Source organism: Notolepis coatsorum (genome assembly GCF_963971535.1).
Source record: "Notolepis coatsorum genome assembly, chromosome: 2".
In the NCBI taxonomy this organism is placed as follows: Eukaryota; Metazoa; Chordata; class Actinopteri; order Aulopiformes; family Paralepididae; genus Notolepis; species Notolepis coatsorum.
This window is the reverse complement of record NC_140166.1, coordinates 197,838,060-197,855,067: the sequence shown is the minus strand read 5'-3', so window position 1 is coordinate 197,855,067 and position 17,008 is coordinate 197,838,060. Positions and strand designations below refer to the sequence as shown.

The 17,008-nt window shown below is 42.4% G+C and overlaps 1 protein-coding gene across 1 annotated transcript in view; it reads right to left on the bottom strand.

Annotated features, from left to right (window-relative positions):
* spata6 (spermatogenesis associated 6) overlaps nucleotides 1–16,334 on the bottom strand; it is a 31,838-nt gene extending 15,504 nt beyond the window's left edge. Inside the window, exons 1-10 of the mRNA XM_084307481.1 lie at nucleotides 16,223–16,334; nucleotides 15,752–15,886; nucleotides 15,578–15,626; nucleotides 15,430–15,471; nucleotides 15,200–15,318; nucleotides 12,271–12,351; nucleotides 5,940–6,389; nucleotides 2,086–2,194; nucleotides 1,461–1,507; nucleotides 1,114–1,277 (exon numbers count right to left, since the gene is read on the bottom strand). Coding sequence (XP_084163607.1) covers nucleotides 1,114–1,277; nucleotides 1,461–1,507; nucleotides 2,086–2,194; nucleotides 5,940–6,389; nucleotides 12,271–12,351; nucleotides 15,200–15,318; nucleotides 15,430–15,471; nucleotides 15,578–15,626; nucleotides 15,752–15,886; nucleotides 16,223–16,306 — 1,280 coding nt within the window. The 5' untranslated portion in view covers nucleotides 16,307–16,334. The remainder of the gene's footprint in view (nucleotides 1–1,113; nucleotides 1,278–1,460; nucleotides 1,508–2,085; nucleotides 2,195–5,939; nucleotides 6,390–12,270; nucleotides 12,352–15,199; nucleotides 15,319–15,429; nucleotides 15,472–15,577; nucleotides 15,627–15,751; nucleotides 15,887–16,222) is intronic.
* Between the last annotated feature and the right edge of the window lie 674 nt (nucleotides 16,335–17,008).

Genomic DNA, 17,008 nt, shown 5'->3' with positions numbered 1-17,008 from the left:
GGTAGGGTTAGGTTCATAGGTTATTTGTGGTGGTGGAAGGCTTGGGTAGGGTTAGGTTCATAGGTTATTTCTGGTGGTGGCAGGCTTGGGTAGGGTTAGGTTCGTAGGTTATTTGTGGTGGTGGAAGGCTTGGGTAGGGTTAGGTTCATAGGTTATTTGTGGTGGTGGAAGGCTTGGGTAGGGTTAGGTTCATAGGTTATTTGTGGTGGTGGAAGGCTTGGGTAGGGTTAGGTTCATAGGTTATTTGTGGTGGTGGCAGGTTTGGGTAGGGTTAGGTTCATAGGTTATTTGTGGTGGTGGCAGGTTTGGGTAGGGTTAGGTTCATAGGTTATTTGTGGTGGTGGCAGGTTTGGGTAGGGTTAGGTTCATAGGTTATTTGTGGTGGTGGCAGGTTTGGGTGGGGTTAGGTTCTTAGTGTAGGTTATTTGTGGTGGTGGCAGGTTTGGGTGGGGTTAGGTTCATAGGTTATTTGTGGTGGTGGCAGGTTTGGGTGGGGTTAGGTTCTTAGTGTAGGTTATTTGTGGTGGTGGCAGGTTTGGGTGGGGTTAGGTTCTTAGTGTAGGTTATTTGTGGTGGTGGCAGGTTTGGGTGGGGTTAGGTTCATAGGTTATTTGTGGTGGTGGCAGGTTTGGGTGGGGTTAGGTTCATAGGTTATTTGTGGTGGTGGCAGGTTTGGGTAGGGTTAGGTTCATAGGTTATTTGTGGTGGTGGCAGGTTTGGGTGGGGTTAGGTTCTTAGTGTAGGTTATTTGTGGTGGTGGCAGGTTTGGGTGGGGTTAGGTTCATAGGTTATTTGTGGTGGTGGCAGGTTTGGGTGGGGTTAGGTTCTTAGTGTAGGTTATTTGTGGTGGTGGCAGGTTTGGGTGGGGTTAGGTTCATAGGTTATTTGTGGTGGTGGCAGGTTTGGGTGGGGTTAGGTTCATAGGTTATTTGTGGTGGTGGCAGGTTTGGGTGGGGTTAGGCTGCCACAAATAAATCCATGTATGGGAAACACTGCTTTGTTTTGATTAGCAAACGCACACAAAGTCGAAAAACGAATTTCCATTTGCTTACATGCATGGACAGTTAAAGGTTTTGAATCAAAGAATCTTGAATCTGAATGCAAGCCAAATACCTTTCTCTGAGGGAGGAGCTACTGAGAAGCAGAGAGCTTCCAGGGCTTGAAGCGTCGGGGTCGTGCCGCGCTGGTGGACTGCTCCTCGTCAGGCTTGTGATCTGGGCTTGGTGCCTGGGTGACCCTCCTGGAGATGACTGTGTCTTCATAGAACCTGACCCCCACTGTAAGAGGTCAAAGGTCAATGTGGATTAAGGCTGTACTGTTGAATATACCACATATGTCACTCAGTTTACAGCATGTACACGCCATATATTTCAATGTAAAAAATAATATACTGTAGAGAACAAATGTGCACCGTTATTATATTCCAGTTGACCCGTTTTGACATATGAAACAAGACTCACTGTCATTCCTGATGTTCCTGGCCTGCAGCTGCCCAGGATAGAGGAATCTAAGGTGACAAGAGAGGGTTACAGGTCGAACAAAAGTTGATGTGGACTGCAATACCTCTACAATGCCTATTCTAAAATATGGAATATTGATTATTTATTGTGCAAAAAGTGCCATAGTAGTAGTATCAGTATTAAAGGAACACGCCAACATTTTGGGAAATTAGCTTACTGTCCTCTCCAGAGAGAGACAAGAAGATAGATACCAGTTTCCTCTCTGTGCGTTCAGTAGAAAGCTATCTGGCTGCATGTTAGCTTAGCTTAGCACAATGAATGGAAGCGGACAGTGCCGGTTAGCCTAGCCCTAGGCATTGTCCAACTAACACCTCTCCCGAAGGCTAACCGGCAGTGTCCGCTTCCATTCATTGTGCTAAGCTAGGCTAACATGCAGCCATATAGCTTTCTACTGAACGCACAAGAGAGGAAACTGGTATCTATCTTCTTGTCTCTCTCTGGAGAAGACGGTAAGCTAACATTCCAAACATGTTGGCGTGTTCCTTTAACTACAGCACCTGTAGGCTGTAGTGTTTCAGTGTGTGTGTGTGTGTGTGTGTGTGTGTGTGTGTGTGAGGCTTGGTACCTGTGCGATCAGCTGTGAAACTGGCAGAGTGACTGTGCAGCAGGCTGCTGGTCTTGGGAGAGGGCAGACGTTGAGATGACGGAGTCTCCACCACAGACACACTAGAGACCTGGCAGAGCGCACACACAACCACACATAGTCAATCCATCACTTCATCTAGTATCAATCATAAAACATCCAAACAGTTAAGACCAAGCAATTCAATGAAAACACCCAAACAAGAAGCGAATTAGAGCTATTCTACTGGTGTCATTTTTCCTTTAAAATAAATCGTAAGACACAGATTCTTTTGCATTGCTTTTATCTAGGTTTTTTGCATTGCTTTTATTATTTGTATTATATTATTATTATTATTATTATTATTATTATTATTATTATTATTATTATTATTATTATTATTATTATTATTATTATTATTATTATTATTATTATTATGCGTTTGTTTTCAATTATTTTAATTATTCTTTGAAATGATTTTCTGTGAAGCACATTGAGTTGCACTTACTGTATGAAATGTGCTATCAATCAATCAAGCTACAAATGTGCTGAAGCTTGATTCATCACATTCAATCATTTCTATAAGTCCCTGCCAGGGTACTGGAGTTACACGCATCTACCACATCATCTACCTCCATTTCTTCCATGTCTTAAATTGTTTGCCTTAATTGCTTCAACAGAAGGATTACAAAAACGATCAAGGTGTAAAATAATTTATACATACCGGTATATTAAAAAAAATGTAAAGACAATATTTTTATGGAAGGATAACGTTAATCTTACTCAAACACATTATTCAAGCTGACTGTAGAAATGTGCTACTTGCCACACACACACATACACACACTGCTGGGGCCGAGCTACTTCAATAGGTAACTATTTGTTAATTGCAGCTTGACTTTTAATTATCAGGGTTAATTATAGCAACGGGATTCCCCCAGGAAAAACGAGAGGGAAAAAAAACACACTCTGCTCTCATACAAAACGGCCTGTTGTGTTCTAATAAATGGCATTAATGTGTATCACAAACAAACAACTCAAGCCCCAATCACTTCCTTTAATAACAACATCATGGCTGATTTTGATATTCACACCTCAGGCCTAGATCCGAATCATCTGATGTGAATGAACAATCAGACGGGAACACAGACGGGGGAGGGGCATGGAGGGGCCCTTCTGTTGCTCTTCATCTCTATTCCTCAAGGCTCTGTGTTTGTCTGGCTTGATCAGAAAAACACCCCCTTTTTATATGCAAATCTCTCGGAGCACTGATACCGACCAGTATTTAAGTGTTTCGTAATAAACAAGTGTGATGTACGAGACCCGCTGTGATGCTGATGAACAATAATAAGCTCCTGAGAGATGCAGATGGCACAAAGGGTGATGTTGAATCATCGTTAACGGTAGACTCTCTAATGGCTTCAAACATTGATCTCTTGGCAAAGAGACCCACTTGGTATTAGACTTTATTTGGGTCCGATATGTGGGTTTGAGTGGGGATATTGACTGCAACTAGTCGTGTTAATAATGTGCCAGGGCCCTGGTATTGTGTATGCTGGCTCACTAGTAGTGATATTGGCCTGAATATAATTTTTTTTTTAAGACTTTTTAAAAATATCTATTTTTTGAAGATCAGATCTTGTTTTTATGAAGAAAATAATTGCACCTGACCAGAATGCAATTTATAATGCAATTTATATTTAAAATCATATATTATTTATTATAATAATAATATGATTGAAAAGTGGCCTCCACGTGTATTGAAGGAGGCAGGTGATAGTTTACACCCTCCCCAGACCGACAGGAGGGCAGTACAATCAGGAAGGGAATTGGCATAATGACTAAATTAGGGGATGGGAGCAGCAAATGATAAAAAACAAAACAAAGAATATTCGAGCCAATATAGTAAATGGAATGGCCCCATTATTAAGGCTATCAGTCTGGATCCAACTCCTTTTGCCCTTTTCCAAATTCCATGATTGTATGATTCAATTCAAGCAACTCAGGGGTCTAGACCCGTCATAATGTGGAGCGGTGGTTGGTAGGTTGGTACCCTGGAGCTGTGGAATCTGACTGGATTTTCATTGTTTTTATCTGTAACTCAATCCAGGGGTTACAGCAGCACAGGGGAGGGGAGGTATAGGCAGGGTAATAAAAATAACAATGCAAATATAAGAATACAAATAATTAAAAAATATATATAAGAATAAGAGGTAATGGATACAGTCAGCAATGTATCATAAAGGGCTAGCTTCTAGCTAACTACCACCTGCATTAACCTTACATTTGAGGACTTGGTGTCAGCAGACAATGCAGCAAATTAATCTTCTACATTCAATACCACAAGGCTCCAATTTGTTTACAGCAGTATTGTGTTGGTCACTTTTGAAATTGTTAGTTAAAAACTAGCTAGGTGTGTGTGTGTGGGGGGGGGGGGGGGGGGGGGTCGCAACATTGTATTTGTTGATTTCTATTCAATGGACTTAATTGGTCTAACCCCGCCTGCTAGTTAGCTAGGTTATCAATTGATATTTCTTTTTTTTATCCACTTTTTCTCCTTATTTTTCTCCCATCCCAATTTCGTATTGCCAATTCTCCCCTCCCGTCTTGAACGTTGCTAGACTATGCCTCCCACTGGTCGGCTGTAGTGAGGATAGAAGCCTTGCATCACGTGTCCCCTCCGGTACATGAGGAGGCAGCCTGTCGCATCTTTTCACCAGACAGCACAAACTCTCAGTTGCGAGGAGTAACGCGTGGGAGGCTCACACTACCCCCGCCATTTCCTGTTTCTGCTGTACAGGCGGCGTGAATACTTTCGGCAGCCAACATGCCCTTCCGCGTTGCTCTGATTGGCCGAGCGCGCGCATGCGCATGAGCCGCGACGCGCTCCTCAGCCAGGCTCCGCTTAACGCAATTTATACAAATGGAAGTATTGATTACGCTGTAACGAATCATTAAAAAAATATACCCTTAACTGGAATATGTTGTTTCTTTACACATATGTTGGATTATGTAATTGGTTTGTCATGACAAACCAATAAAAAATCGCAAATTAACCGGTGGCTACAACAACACACAGTAACTACATGCATCATTGTTTACAATGAACGGTGGGGCTAATCGAAAGGACTGGACACGGACGCGTTAAACAGCAATCAATTAATTTAATATAACAGTCCGGTTCTGTGTTTGTTTGTGTCTGTAGATTGTTGGTGAACAACTAACTTTAGGTTAGTTTAACGCGTCCGTGTCCAGTCCTTTCGATTAGCCCCACCGTTTATTTGTAAACAATGATGCATGTAGTTACTGTGTGTTGTTGTTTTTTATTGGTTTGTCATGACAAACCAATTACATAATCCAACATATGTGTAAAGAAACAACATATTCCAGTTAAGGGTATATTTTTTTTAATGATTCGTTACAGCGTAATCAATACTTCCATTTGTATAAATTGCGTTAAGCGGAGCCTGGCTGAGGAGCTGGCTGAGGAGCGCGTCGCGGCTCATGCGCATGCGCGCGCTCGGCCAATCAGAGCAACGCGGAAGGGCATGTTGGCTGCCGAAAGTATTCACGCGTACAGGCGTCAGTACCCAACCGACCTGTAGGAGTCGCTGTCCACAATGTCCAATCCCCACCCACTGGCTTTCCCACCCTCTAACACTGCCAATTGTGTTAGTATGTCGGCCGGCCAAGCCGGAAGCAACGCCGAGAGCTGGGCTCGATACCAGTGTCTCCTGCGTTGGTGACGAGCGACTTGCCCGCTGCGCCACCCAGCCACCCTATCAATTGATATTTCAAACCCAGGGTTGAAACAAATGAGCCATGGTTGGAGAGCAGTGATGGCGGATTATACCAACCAGGAAGGGCTGCTGATTCTCCGTTTCCTTCCTGAAGTGGTGAGGCCCCAGTTTGAGGTGGCCGAGCCGCTGCCCGGCATCCTCAGACAGCTGGCACATCCTGCGGTGGGTGTAGGGGGACAGGGCGCGTGACCTGGAGGCCACCGTGGCCTGCTGGTAACCAAAGTCTGCGGAAGACGCAGAACAAGTCTGCCGTCTCTCCGGCCCGCTTCTCTGGGACCCGCGGCTGGATGGGGGGGGGAAAGGTGGTGGTCTGGAGGATGGTGATGTGACATCTGTAATTCCTGCCTCGGCGGCCCGTTGCGTCCCTTTCCCGTTTCTTGTGGAACTACAGTTCCCATGATCCACTTCAGCACACTGTGGTTTGGATGGAGATTGATATGAAGATGGTTTGGCTGAGCTGCTTCTGGATGGACATGGAGACGGTCTCACTGGAGATGGAGAGCAAGGCTGGGAGTGGAGAAAGAGAGAAAAAGAGAGAGGGTTTAAAAAATAAAAGATTTATATCTATATTCACAGTCGTTTATTTCCTTTAACCATAAATTGAGGTGACCGTGGGTGTCTTGACTTTAAATAAATAAAAGAAACTGCACTATATCAATCAATAAAAATAATTTTTGAAAAGCTGTAGATGGTGCCCATTGTTGAGTACATCATATGGATGCAAAACATAGCTCATAGAATGTAGAGTTCTCTGCAGTCTCCATAGCTGTTTCTCCAATGAAGTGTCAGACAATTAAGTAAATTGCTCTCAGTCTCTATACAGGCTTGTTTTCCCTTGATGAAACCATTGAACCATTAGCTAAATCATGCAGCATAAGTGTTACAACAACAACAACAACAACAACAACAACAACAACAACAACAACAACAACAACAACAGCAGCAGCAGCAGCTCTCAGTTCACACAGAGACCACCTCTGCAGAATGACTTCAATAACTCTAATGGCTGCAAACATCATTCTCAGATGCAATATCCCGCTTCCTGCAGGCGATGCCGGCCGGGGATAAATAAGTTAAGAAAAAATGTTAATTGCATTTGATGGCCATCTCCAGTCTAATGTGATAATAGGCGTTACCTGGCTGTAAAACAAAGATTATCTAAATGCTAATTAGGGACGTCCTGGAACATAATATTTTTTTTTACGAAACAGAATGATAAATAAATCGTAATTGAAGTTGCCATTTCAGAGTGGACTGATTTAATGGAATTAAACAATGTAAGGTTTCCGCCGCCCTTCTCTGCCCTGCCTCCCTCTTTTTCTCCAGTCTCTCTCTCTCCCGTTCTCCTATTCCTTCCACCTTTTTTTTTTTTTTTTAATAAAACATTTTTGGAGTCACTGAGGGTCGGTCACTTTTCCCGTCTGCTTGTCTGATGTGATTAGTTGCTATGCCGCTGTTGGTATTGTGTGATAAAGCGGCCTGCCCTTGAGACAACAAAGCCTGAGCTACAAGTAGCTTATTAAACAGGAAACCAGCCATGCCTCAAACGCATGCAAATTATGTTGTTGTTGTGGACAAAAAAAAAGCCATTTAAGCGAGAGAAGAACACCACCATGTCAAGTGAGTGAACACCCCGTCAATCTTGTACAGAGCGGGACACACAGGGACGGGGACAAAACCAAAACCGACAAGACTAGACACGCAATAAGGCAATCATCTGGGGAAGTAGCAACAAATCAGAGAAATAAAGAGACCAGGGGGAGAGAAGAGGATAGGAGAAAGAGAACAAGGTTGGAGGCAAGAGCTTGATATGCTTTTGCAGAGGTTTGAATGCATGTTATTACAGTTCTTTTGGAGGTGGCAGCTCTATCGTTCTAATATCTAGTAATAAAGCGTGACACTTGGTGTGGTTGGGTTAGGGTTATAGGGTTAGGCAGGCAGCCTGCCGGGGACATGACTATTCTGAGGAGCCATTAGGATAGAGAGAATGGAGAAATTCTACAGTGTGACAGCACATCTCTCCAGGGGGCAGCACAACACGTCTGCAATCTGCCTCGCTGTCAATAACAACCCGTTTCGACAAACAGATCTGCTTAGGATACTGCACCTGGAAAATATATGGCTCTGCTTTTGGCACAAAATGCCAACCAGTGTGTGATGGATAACATCACTAACAGCGCTGTCGGTGAAGGATTGTTCTTCCTCTTTTTTTCTTTCAAAATTCCCTTTTGGTCGGCAGGCAAAAGGTCTTTTAAGTTCCTTCAGTGATAATGGATGACAACCTTGCTCTCCTGCCGTCCGTCTGCCAAGCAACCACACACTCGTGTACGTGTCGTGCACACGAGCGCACACCACACACATATACAGGGCCATCATTGAACGGATTACACTGAGAAGAATGGATAAAAGGCCCTCATGAAACAGAAATCCTGGAGAGAAAGTCCAAGAGTGAGAGAGCGAGAGAGAGCATGAGAGAGACAGAGAGAGAGAGCATGAGAGAGACAGAGAGAGAGAGCATGAGAGAGACAGAGAGAGAGAGCATGAGAGAGACAGAGATAGAGAGAGAGAGAAATCTACCATCTTCTGAAAGGTAAAAATGGTGATTTTATGCAGCTGAGCACCAGTTGCCCTTTAAATCCAGAAGGACAGAGTGGAAGTGAGATGCAGGTGAGGCTGAGCCAGGGCTGTGAAATGCACTGAACCGACTGACTGTTTCTCTAACAAAGACAGTACGAAAGCCCGGGCAGCAGGAGCCAGGCTATCAGCATCACAGATCTGTCTCTAATTACATTCACAAGGAGAGAACAGACACCCTTGAAACACTACAGGGATAGATAGATGGCAGTAGCCATGGCAACAATAGAAGATAGGTCTATATGATGGAAACAGACGGAACCAAATAAGAGAGTGATGGTATTCATTAGAATGATCTGGAGACAAATCTTCACTGTTCTAGCTGTCAAATCCAATCAAATAAAATCAAATAAAAAATCTAGCTGTCATCCGTCTGCAGTGTTTCCCGGTTCAAATTCAACCTCATTTCGAACAGGTAGACAATTTGCCTTATTAACCTCGTCTCCATCTTTGTTTTTGTAGATCACTATGAACACATTTCAATGAGCCGATGACTAATTAATTCACTTCCGTGTATTCCAAAAACGCCAAAAACAACTGTGAAAAACAATGTAACCATGAGCTAATTTTTTCTTTTTTTATGAAACTACTGTATATTTGTATGTCTCTAAATGTTTTGATTAATTGAAAATGGAGGACCCTTATGTAAAAAAGCCAAAAGTATTTTTCTGGTCTTCATCCTCCAGTCCACTGAGCTGTTTTGTACCCATTCTGCAATCTGTTAATAAAGTTTTCAATCAATCAATCAGACAAATATATAGAAAAGCTTTTATTATAACCATATAACAAAAAATTATATTATTGTTTATGAAAATTGTTTAGCCCTATGCTTGACTATTATTTTAGGCATGGCAACAAATAAAATAATAATAATAAAATGAATAAATAAAATATTAAATAAATAAAGGCTAAACGTCTCTCTTTGTGTGTTACAAATTGTGCTCACCGATATGAACATAGGCCTCTTTACTTACTTAAAAAAGGAAACATCAAGAAATATGTTTATGGTATTAATTCCACCATGCCATGTGTGTTTTTATTTTATAATGCTCATGAGTCATGATTATTGCTGAAGTCTGAGTCATACAATACTCACTGGCTTTCATAACAGACTTGTCTTGCTCAAGACTTGTTTATTAGTTTTAATAAGAGAGCACTATCTCTCTCAACCAAAGCAATGCAACAGAACAATTTTGATTGACAGTCGATTCTGCCAATTACGTCACACCGCTTGCACCCGCCTCTGCTGTTCTTACCACCAATCGGCAATCGCTTATTCGTTTTTTACTTCCGGGAAGTCCGCCATTGATTTTCAGGAGAGATCAACAACAAAGCTAATAAAGTTAGCTCCCCGCGGCCCACGAGTAGACTACCAGCGCTCTGCAGGAGTACTAAACGAGGCATAATGATTTTACTGCAACGAATGTTATAATAAAAGCTTTTCTATACATTTGTCTGATTGAAAACTTTATTAACAGATTGCAGAATGAGTACAATTCAGTACGGGCTCTCTGAGCAAAGGAAGGAAGTGAGAGATATGAATGAGTAATGCTTGCTATGGTCGGGTAAATACGCTGATGTTATTGAACGTGTAACTATATAACATTAATGCCACAAAACGAATGCCTTTGTTAATCATAAGTAGTAACTTTGATGCAGTAGCTTGTAGGGGTGGGACGATACATCGATCCAGATCGATACATCGATGTAATTATCAACAATCGAATCGGATCGATGCGATGTAATAAGATCGATTCATATCGATACTCTTATTTTGAAAATCCTGTGGCGAGTCTCATATCCGCCCAAGAACAACAGCAGTAGCTCTGTGTGTGTAGACGTTACAGCATAGCATTCTCCCTTTCTGTGTGTGTGTGTGCGCGCGTCTTTGGAAAGACCAGATGAGGTCAGAGGAGTTTGATGTTTAAATGTTATTTAAACATAAACAATATAATACATAATAAATGTAGGCCTATACATGATCATGCAACATCAACAAATTGTTGTAGGAACGGTTTGGGAGAGGGAGGTTGTGAGTTTTGAGTTCCAAAAAATGTAGCTTAAAGTTTAAAGCTCAATATATAAAAACGTGGCACTTTACAGTGAACAGGAGGTCTATTTGTATTAAAAACAATAGATTGATTTTCCTTTAAATGTCTGGAAGAGCTCAAAAATACAAATGTCAAATGATATTTTCATTACCTTTTTTTTGTTGATCTAAATGTTACTGATTGTGTTAAATGGGCATATGATATCATCTCATATCGATCGCAGGCACCTGAATCTAATCGTATCGTATTGTATCGTGAGAGACTTTGTGATATCGGCAAATATCGTATCGTTGTCCAAAGAATCGATATCGTATCGTATCATGATGAAACTGGTGATTCCCACCCCTAGTAGCTTGTGTGGGCAGGTCGCTTGACTGAAACTTTTTTCAAAGTTTGAATGTGTGGACCAGATTGACGCAACACAAATTGATGGATATTTATCGGCCACTGCCATCGGCACATTTGAGCTTATCGGCCGATAGGCCGATGGCAGTCAAAAAGGCACTTATCGGCCGATACCGATACCCGACCGATATATCGGTGCACCCCTAGTTGTTTTGACTATTTAGGTTCTTGAAGTGGTGTTTTTGTGGATAGGTTTTAACATTGAACCTCACATTACATCAGACGGTGAAGTGAATAAGGTGAACAGACCTTTTTCACAGCAGACATTCTCTACATGTCATAGCAAGGTAAAGACAGCTGTAATTAATAACATTAATCATGGGTCTGTTCAATGTAGGTGTGCCAATGTCAGGGCCCTGGTATTGGGCATGCTGGCTCACTAGCACACCTAAATGGAATAGTCATTATTAACATTATTAGTTACAGCGGTCTTTACCTTGTAATGATCGGGCTTGGGAAGCTGATGGAAGCGGACATGGCCGGTTAGCCTACGCATTGTCCAACTAACACCTCTCCCGAAGGCTAACCGGCCATGTCCCCTTCCATTCATTGTGCTAAATAATAATAATTAATAGAAGTGATCCTCCAAAGATAGTGTCCAGCATTTGTAGCAACCCGTAGTTACGTCTAACTTCCTGAGCCTGATTAATCAGTGCATTTCACTTGTAAATGGAGGGCATTTGAATTTATTTAGTGTTTATTTTGACGAAAACAAGACACTACTAGAAGATTATACTTAAAGGAACACGCCAACATTTGGGAAATTAGCTTATCGTCTTCTCCAGAGAGAGACAATAAGATAGATACCAGTTTCCTCTCTGTGCGTTCAGTAGAAATCTATCTGGCTGCACGTTAGCCTAGCTTAGCACAATGAATGGAAGCGGACATGGCCGGTTAGCCTAGGCATTGTCCAACTAACACCTCTTTGCAGGCTAACCGGCCATGTCCGCTTCCATTCATTGTGCTAAGCTAGGCTAACCTGCAGCCAGATAGCTTTCTACTCAACGCACAGAGAAGAAACTGGTATCTATCTTCTTGTCTCTCTCTGGAGAAGATGGTAAGCTAATTTCCCAAAATGTTGGCATGTTCCTTTAAAGTAAATGCTAAGTAAAACATGTAAAAACTGTATTTATATACTAGTATCGCGTATTAAGTGACAATGTAGGCATTGACCGTTTGCTCTTATGTCGTGCTCCAGGTGGGATTCATTTTCACCCTGCTCCCACCTTGGGGGCAAAATGGCCACTGTGTGAATATGATCAATGTGTGAGTGCGTTGCGATGGAAGGACACACTTACAGGTGAAGTAGGCCGGGTGTCTCTCCCATCACTCTCCTCAATGATGGATGTGATGGCAAACTCCACTTTGGGGGAGATTCCCTGGGGGGAGGGGTTTGGGGGGAGTGCAGTGTTAACAGGAAGATGGGACCAAAGCACAAATAACGGCACTGCTTGGAAGATCAATTTACCAACACAAATCTACAATCTGCACGGCATTCGAGGAACACAAATTGGAAAGAGAAAGGCTTGAGTGAGGTTAGATTAAAATAATATAGCAGTTCACAGTAGTAATAATAATAATAAACTTTATTTGTATAGCACCTTTCATACAAGAATTGCAGGTTGCAGCCCAAAGTGCTTCACAGCAGTGATGTAGACACGAAATACATAATTATAATATATATATAATATAATTATAGACAGGCATAAAATGAGCAGATAATTTAATATAAAACTTCCCAGAAAGATTGTAATAGATTTAAAGTCATTAAAGTCTATTAAAAAAAATAAGATTGTAATAGATTTCTTATTGATTATGATAGATGATAGTAGGAATGTGTAAGGATATCCGGTTAGCAGGTTAACCAACTGTTTTAAATTAACCGGATATTCTTAACGGTTAAATGGTTAATTCGCTAATATAATATTTTAATATTATTTAGCTAGAAAATAATTAAACGGCTAACTGGTTTTCACCCTGTTAAATAACTGTTATGCACATCCCTAGTTCACAGAGAGGCATCAGAATGGCAATGTAAACCTCTCAAACACAAACACATATAAAAGCCAGGTATGAGCAGCAGAATAGTCTTTAAGAGACGTTTATAAGATATGACAGCTAGAGTCTTAAATGACAAGGAGAGGATAAAGCTGCTACAAGGCTATTTTGTTTTTATTGTGAATCATGATACACAATTTACTTAACACTTTGGGTGCCATGGGTTAAATTCATTATATACCATAGGTTGCTGGCTCTATTTGTCTATGGAGAAGTACCCCTTCTTTGCATGGCTATAACTTTTTAAATTCTATTGCTACATTGCCATTATTAGGGCCCATTCAAAGTCCTATATGTATTGTTCATTGTGTAGCAACGTTAAACTTTTTCATTCACATATTCATAGTAAAGTATGGTCTAATGTATAAGTATGTTTTCATCTCTTTCTGCAGCTTTCTCCAGAACGTGATATATAGCCCGAAATGCATTATATTGATGATGAAATACAGTTTGATGGCAATCGGGGCGATATAAAAAATTTCAATTGGAAGTACTTCTAGAATGATCTACGTATGATCTGATGATGACCGGATGGGCGGGGGATCGTTTATAATTCCGTGGGCAGCGTTATATCATTCATCTAGTGTGGGTGATATGTTCATCATAACAGTTTATATGGAATACGATCAAAAATAACGCTGAATCTTACCGTATCCTCCTCGCGCCGTTGGGCGATGAGCGTGGAACAGTCATTTACCGGTATGTAGAAATATCGGGTCCATTTCCAGCTTGTATAATAGTATATATGTCCAAATCATGTTGTTTATCGAGTTATTGGCAATCGATCGCTATGTATTGTGTCGAGATCGAGTCCCGTGAGCCAAACAGAGTGCCCGGAAGTAATATGGTCGACCAGCACAACCTCCATAGCACTTCCTGTTTGGCGATTGCGCCGATCGGCCACCAGATGGCGCTCCTGAACCGCCAGAGAGCTCAGTGGGTCCTCCTGGTGGATCTCAGGCCAGCGGAGGGGAAATATGAATCCGATCGCAGATTTTTGAAATATTGATATAAGGACGCTGTACAGCGTCCTCCGGCAACTTGAGCATGGCCGGGAATGACGCTCTAAAGCGTTTTCCGGCAGTCAAAGTGTTAATAATAAAAGACGAAAATCACACGTTTAACATTTTCTATACCTAAAAGGATATTGTGATCTAAATTATAAAAGAAAATTATATTTAAAAAAACTGATTATGGCCTACCTACTGGCTACCATCATGACAGCAGTAACAGCCCTATACTGGCTACCATCATGACAGCAGTAACAGCCCTATACTGGCTACCATTATGACAGCAGTAACAGCCCTACTGGCTACCATCATGACAGCGGTAACAGCCCTACTGGCTACCATCATGACAGCAGTAACAGCCCTACTGGCTACCATCATGACAGCAGTAACAGCCCTACTGGCTACCATCATGACAGCAGTAACAGCCCTACTGGCTACCATCATGACAGCGGTAACAGCCCTACTGGCTACCATCATGACAGCGGTAACAGCCCTACTGGCTACCATCATGACAGCGGTAACAGCCCTACTGGCTACCATCATGACAGCGGTAACAGCCCTACTGGCTACCATCATGACAGCGGTAACAGCCCTACTGGCTACCATCATGACAGCGGTAACAGCCCTACTGGCTACCATCATGACAGCGGTAACAGCCCTACTGGCTACCATCATGACAGCGGTAACAGCCCTACTGGCTACCATCATGACAGCGGTAACAGCCCTACTGGCTACCATCATGACAGCGGTAACAGCCCTACTGGCTACCATCATGACAGCAGTAACAGCCCTACTGGCTACCATCATGACAGCAGTAACAGCCCTACTGGCTACCATCATGACAGCAGTAACAGCCCTACTGGCTACCATCATGACAGCGGTAACAGCCCTACTGGCTACCATCATGACAGCGGTAACAGCCCTACTGGCTACCATCATGACAGCAGTAACAGCCCTACTGGCTACCATCATGAGAGCGGTAACAGCCCTACTGGCTACCATCATGACAGCGGTAACAGCCCTACTGGCTAGTGGCTACCATCATGACAGCGGTAACAGCCCTACTGGCTACCATCACGACAGCAGTAACAGCCCTAGCCCTACTGGCTACCATCATGACAGCGGTAGCACAAAGAAGGAAGAGGAAGCAGTAACCTACTGGGAAGGAAAGGGTTCTCTTCATGATAATCTCACTCTCTGGAACTCCATCCCTGGAGGCCAGCTTGGGTTCCAGAAAGTCCATAGTGGTCTCTTCTACCGTGGCTAAGATTTCACCCTCTGGAACCACACACAGACACACACACATCCACAGAGTTAAATTTCCATGCATTGTAATGTTTGGAATGGATAAAAAGGTGGAGAACGCGCCCATAGCGTCAGAAAGCATACCTGGCTGTATCAGCTGAATCAGCTCAAAATGTGTAACGTCAGCTAAAAGGGATGAAAGCACAACATTTAGATCAATATCAGTTAATAGCCTATATAAACCTACCTTATAGCGAACTGATGAGGAGGCAAATCACATAAGACCACTTACCTTCAAGTAGGTCAGCCACATCACAAGGATCAACAACACCTTTAAAAGTCTGGCAAGACAAGACAGAATACTAGAAATCAGTTTTAACTGGACAAATAGCTGATTAGCCAGTGTGTTGTTGGGGATGTTACAGTTTGTGTCAGGGATTCTGTGACACATGGTTGTCATTCTCACCTTGGTGAAAACCATTTTGTGGTGGAAGAGCAGAGGAAAGGAAGAGGGCAGGCAGCGAGTCTCCCTGTATTGACCCAGGATGCGCACACCCAGGTAGATGTCCCCGTGATGGAGCAGCACTGCTGGGCATGTGACCTACGATACAGAAAAGATGTGTATGTAAGAGGCGGCTAACGTTACTTAAAAAGATACGCTTTGTGCAATACAAGTTCTAAGTTGGCCAGCTGAGCTAACGTTAAACCCATTTCTGGGGAGTGTGCCGGAGTTATGTAACGTCAGCTAAATACATTTAAAGAGTTACCTCATACAGTACGTGAAACTGCTAACGTTATATCTTTACCAAGGTTGCCTCTGTTTGCATTGCAACGGGGGAAGTGAGTAACACTGGAGGAGTGACAACGCCTGCTAACAAGCTAGCTAGCAGGCTAATTTTACGATTTTGTCAACTAAAAATAAGAAGCATGCACTTACTGCCTGTATGTCCAAGTGGATGGTGCATTTCAGAGATTTGTGAGACACTTTGGAGAAAAAACGTTTCTTCACATTAACCGTCATTGCTCCAATAGTATGCAGCTGCAGAGCCGCAGAGCCAGCGGCGCTCTTCTCAGAGCAGCGCTGTGACTGTGAGGGCCGCTCAGCAGCGCCACCCACCCAATGGCTGAATTGGAGTATTGCACTGTGCGTGCACAGCTGTGAGATCCGCGCGACGAGGCCAGATATCTTGAATGAATGCGTTTATTTATTTCAAACATAAATTGAAAATAAATAATAATAAAAAACTAGACAATTCCGCACGGGAGAGGGTCTGTAGTTGTCTCTGTATTGTCTCTTTCCACAGCAAAACGGTAGGCAAGGCACCTTGGTTGAGCAATGCAGGCTTCAATCTATGTTGTTTAGTCTATCTGTTCAGTACTGTTCAAGATGCACTATGAGATCTTCTTCTTCTTCTTTTTTGAATTTTCGGCAGTGTAGACGCATCATGGCGTATTACTGCCCTCCGCGAGAATAGTTGAATATATATAGAACACAAATGTTCTAGAACGTTTGATTATGACATCATACTGTGACATCACAAATGTTCTAGAATGTTCTATTATGACATCATACTGTGACATCACACATGTTCTAGAATGTACTATTATGACATCATACTGTAACATCACAAATGTTCTAGAATGTTCTATTATGACATCATACTGTGACATCACAAATGTTCTAGAATGGTCTATTATGACATACTGTGACATCACAAATGTT